We start from the raw sequence: 2,760 nt of genomic DNA, 5'->3' as shown, positions 1-2,760 counted from the left end.
CGGGACTGGTTTCTGGGGTGTGAGTCAGGGGAATCTCGTTTTTCTGGACACATTCCTGGTACAAGGACTCCTGGGAAGATGTGTATCATGGTTAGGTCCTTTCTTCTTCAGGTGACAGGGGGAAGAAGAGACTGGTCACAAGGAAAGGAGCGAAGAACTGTGCTTTGCCTTCAGAGCAAGAAGAACAGGTAAGAAAAAGATGGATAGGAGGAGGAGGAGGAAGGATTGGGGATGGAGTCTGATCTGAGGGAGGAATTTGGACTTTGTGGACTGAAGTGAGTTTAGCAGCAAAAAACATACACCTCTTGCCAAGAGCATGGCTGAGGTTTGGAGAAGTGAGAGATCATTCTATAAGTGATGTTATGAGACCTCAGGAATCCTACGTGCTCTTTCCCCTGTCACTTTGCTTCCTGTTTTCCCGTTCAGCTATCCCAGGTTTCTGTCTGTCCCTGAATATTTTGGTTTTGCCTCCCTCACCAGCAATGGAGAAGCAAGTCCACTGTTAAGAAGCCCACCTGGACACAGACATTAGCTTTGTTCCTCTGCCAGCTGTTATAGGTAAAGCATTTTATTTGCATATTATTTGTATGGGGTGGGTTTTTCTATGGTTTGTTAGTTCCCTTTCTGATGTGCAGAAAGAAGGTGGTATTGTCAGGACAAAAAGAAAAGTTGAACCAACTACAAAGTTTTAATTAAGAAAAAAACTAAAAAAAAATAAAGAAATGAAAACAGCCCGGCTGGCATAGCTCAGTTGTTTAGCTTAAACGTAGGTACCAGGAGATGTCAATTCAATTCCCAGTCATGGCACATGCCTGTGTTACAGTCTTGATCCCCAATAGGGGGCATGCAGGAGGCAACCAATCCGTGAATCTCTGTCATCATTGATCTTTCTCTTTCTCTCCCTCTCCCATCCATTCTGAAATCAGGAAAAGTATATGAAAAAAACGAAAGAATAGTCATGGCAGAGTAAAGAAGAGCATTGAGTCAATTCTATATAATAAAAGGCTATTATGCATATCGACAAAACAGCAGAACGACTGGTTGCTATGACACACACTGACCACAGGGGGCAGATGCTCATGGCAGGAGCTGTCCACTGGTGGTCAATGCACTCCCACAGAGGGAACACCGCTTAGTCAAAAGCCAGGCTCACAGCTCCCGAGCACTGGAGATGGTGGGAGCCTCCATGACAGCACTAAAGTGGGCCTAAGCAATCAGTTGGACATACCTCAAGGGGTCTTGGACCCTGAGAGGCTGCAGGGTTGCCTGAGGGACCCCCCTGAGTGCATAAATTTTGTGCACTGTGCCTCTGGTAATATTTTTACAGCTGTGTATGGTTTCAGATGGGTATGAGATTAATTACATGATTTCTTAGTCCATTATATAATGTGTAATCATTGGGCTGTACCCCTGAAATGAACCTAAGGTTCTATGTTAACATTCATTTAAAAAACGTTTTTAAAATTCCATAGGACCCTGTTACATTCATAGTCATATTTTACCTTAAGTACTTTTTGTACAGTTTGTTTGAGAAGAGAGCTCTAAAACTGAAAAGAATGAAAAGTTGAGAATTATAAATTTGCAAAATAAACCGAAGGCAACCACAAACAAAACGGTAGAAACAAAAAGATAAAAGCCGAGGTAAAATACGTTTGGAGACCCATCCCCTGTCTTTTGATGCCAGGACCGAAGAAACGAGAGGCTCTGAGAAGCTGTGGCTGTTGCTCCGTTAACCACGGAGGGGTCATGGCCAAGCTCCCATCGAAGGTGCACCTCACCTCACACCCCATCTACCTGAGTATGCATGGGCCCTTGATGTATGAGGATGAGAACGAACGCACGTGGCTGCATTTCGTCATGGACACAGGAGGTGACCTGCAAGTACGGTTGTGCCAGATGAACCTCCCCGGTGTGGATATTGAACTCACCACCAGCCCACTGATCTCGAATACCATGCCTTTGATGTGGATGCTCCACATTAGCAGCCAGTACCTGGACTCCATGGGCCGGTTCTGGGGCATTTTGCACCACGTCATGGAGGATGACATGGAGGAAATGATCCTTGAGCTGATGGATGATTCATAGAACATCTGATGGGGTTTCTGGCTCTTGTCAACCTGAGCCCCAGTCCTACTGGCCTGCCGGTGGGAAGTCTAGCGTTCTGTTCACCTTTTTAGTAAACTCTGTTGTTCTATCTTTCATTCTCTGGGTGCGAGGACACATTGATCTCTCTCTCTCTCTCTCTCTCTCTCTCTCTCTCCCCCTCTTTCTTCTTGTTCTTATTCTTCTTCTTGTTCTTGTTCTTCTTGTTCTTCTTCTTGTTCTTCTTCTTCTTCTTCTTCTTCTTCTTCTTCTTCTTCTTCTTCTTCTTCTTCTTCTTCTCCTTTCTCTCTCTCTCTCTCTCTGTCTCTCTTTCTCTCTCTCAAATCAATAAAAGGATTTTTAGCCAAGCTGGTGTTTCTCAGTGGTTGAGGGACGACCTATGAACCCAGAGGTCAAGGTTCGATTCCTGGTCTAGGCACAGACAAGAATTGACCAATGAGCCCTAGATTGTTTGGCTCAGTGGATAGAGGGTTGGACTGTGGACACTGGAAGGTCCCAGGTTTGATTCTGCTCAAGGGCACATGCTCTGGTTGTGGGCTCGATCCCCAGTAGTGGGCGAGCAGGCGGCACCCGATGTAAGATTCCCTCTCATCATTGATGTTTCTTACTCCCTTCCTGCGTAAAATCACTCCTATATAATAAAAGCCTAATATGCTA

General features: G+C 45.2%; 1 protein-coding gene across 1 annotated transcript; it reads left to right on the top strand.

Moving 5' to 3' along the window:
* Positions 1-1,746: 1,746 nt before the first annotated feature.
* Positions 1,747-2,085, top strand: LOC139000478 (protein p13 MTCP-1-like). Its single transcript, XM_070402644.1, has one exon. The coding sequence runs from the start codon at positions 1,747-1,749 to the stop codon at positions 2,083-2,085; it is 339 nt and encodes a 112-aa protein (XP_070258745.1).
* The last annotated feature ends 675 nt before the right edge of the window (positions 2,086-2,760 follow it).

This window comes from Myotis yumanensis, unplaced genomic scaffold (assembly GCF_028538775.1).
Source record: "Myotis yumanensis isolate MYYU_CA2020_CCGP unplaced genomic scaffold, mMyoYum1.0.hap1 SCAF_24, whole genome shotgun sequence".
In the NCBI taxonomy this organism is placed as follows: Eukaryota; Metazoa; Chordata; class Mammalia; order Chiroptera; family Vespertilionidae; genus Myotis; species Myotis yumanensis.
This window is presented reverse-complemented; position numbering and strand designations above follow the sequence as displayed.

Bases quoted from the DNA above. Each gene is read 5' to 3' on its own strand.
- LOC139000478 (XM_070402644.1), top strand. From the start codon at position 1,747: ATGGCCAAGCTCCCATCGAAGGTGCACCTCACCTCACACCCCATCTAC.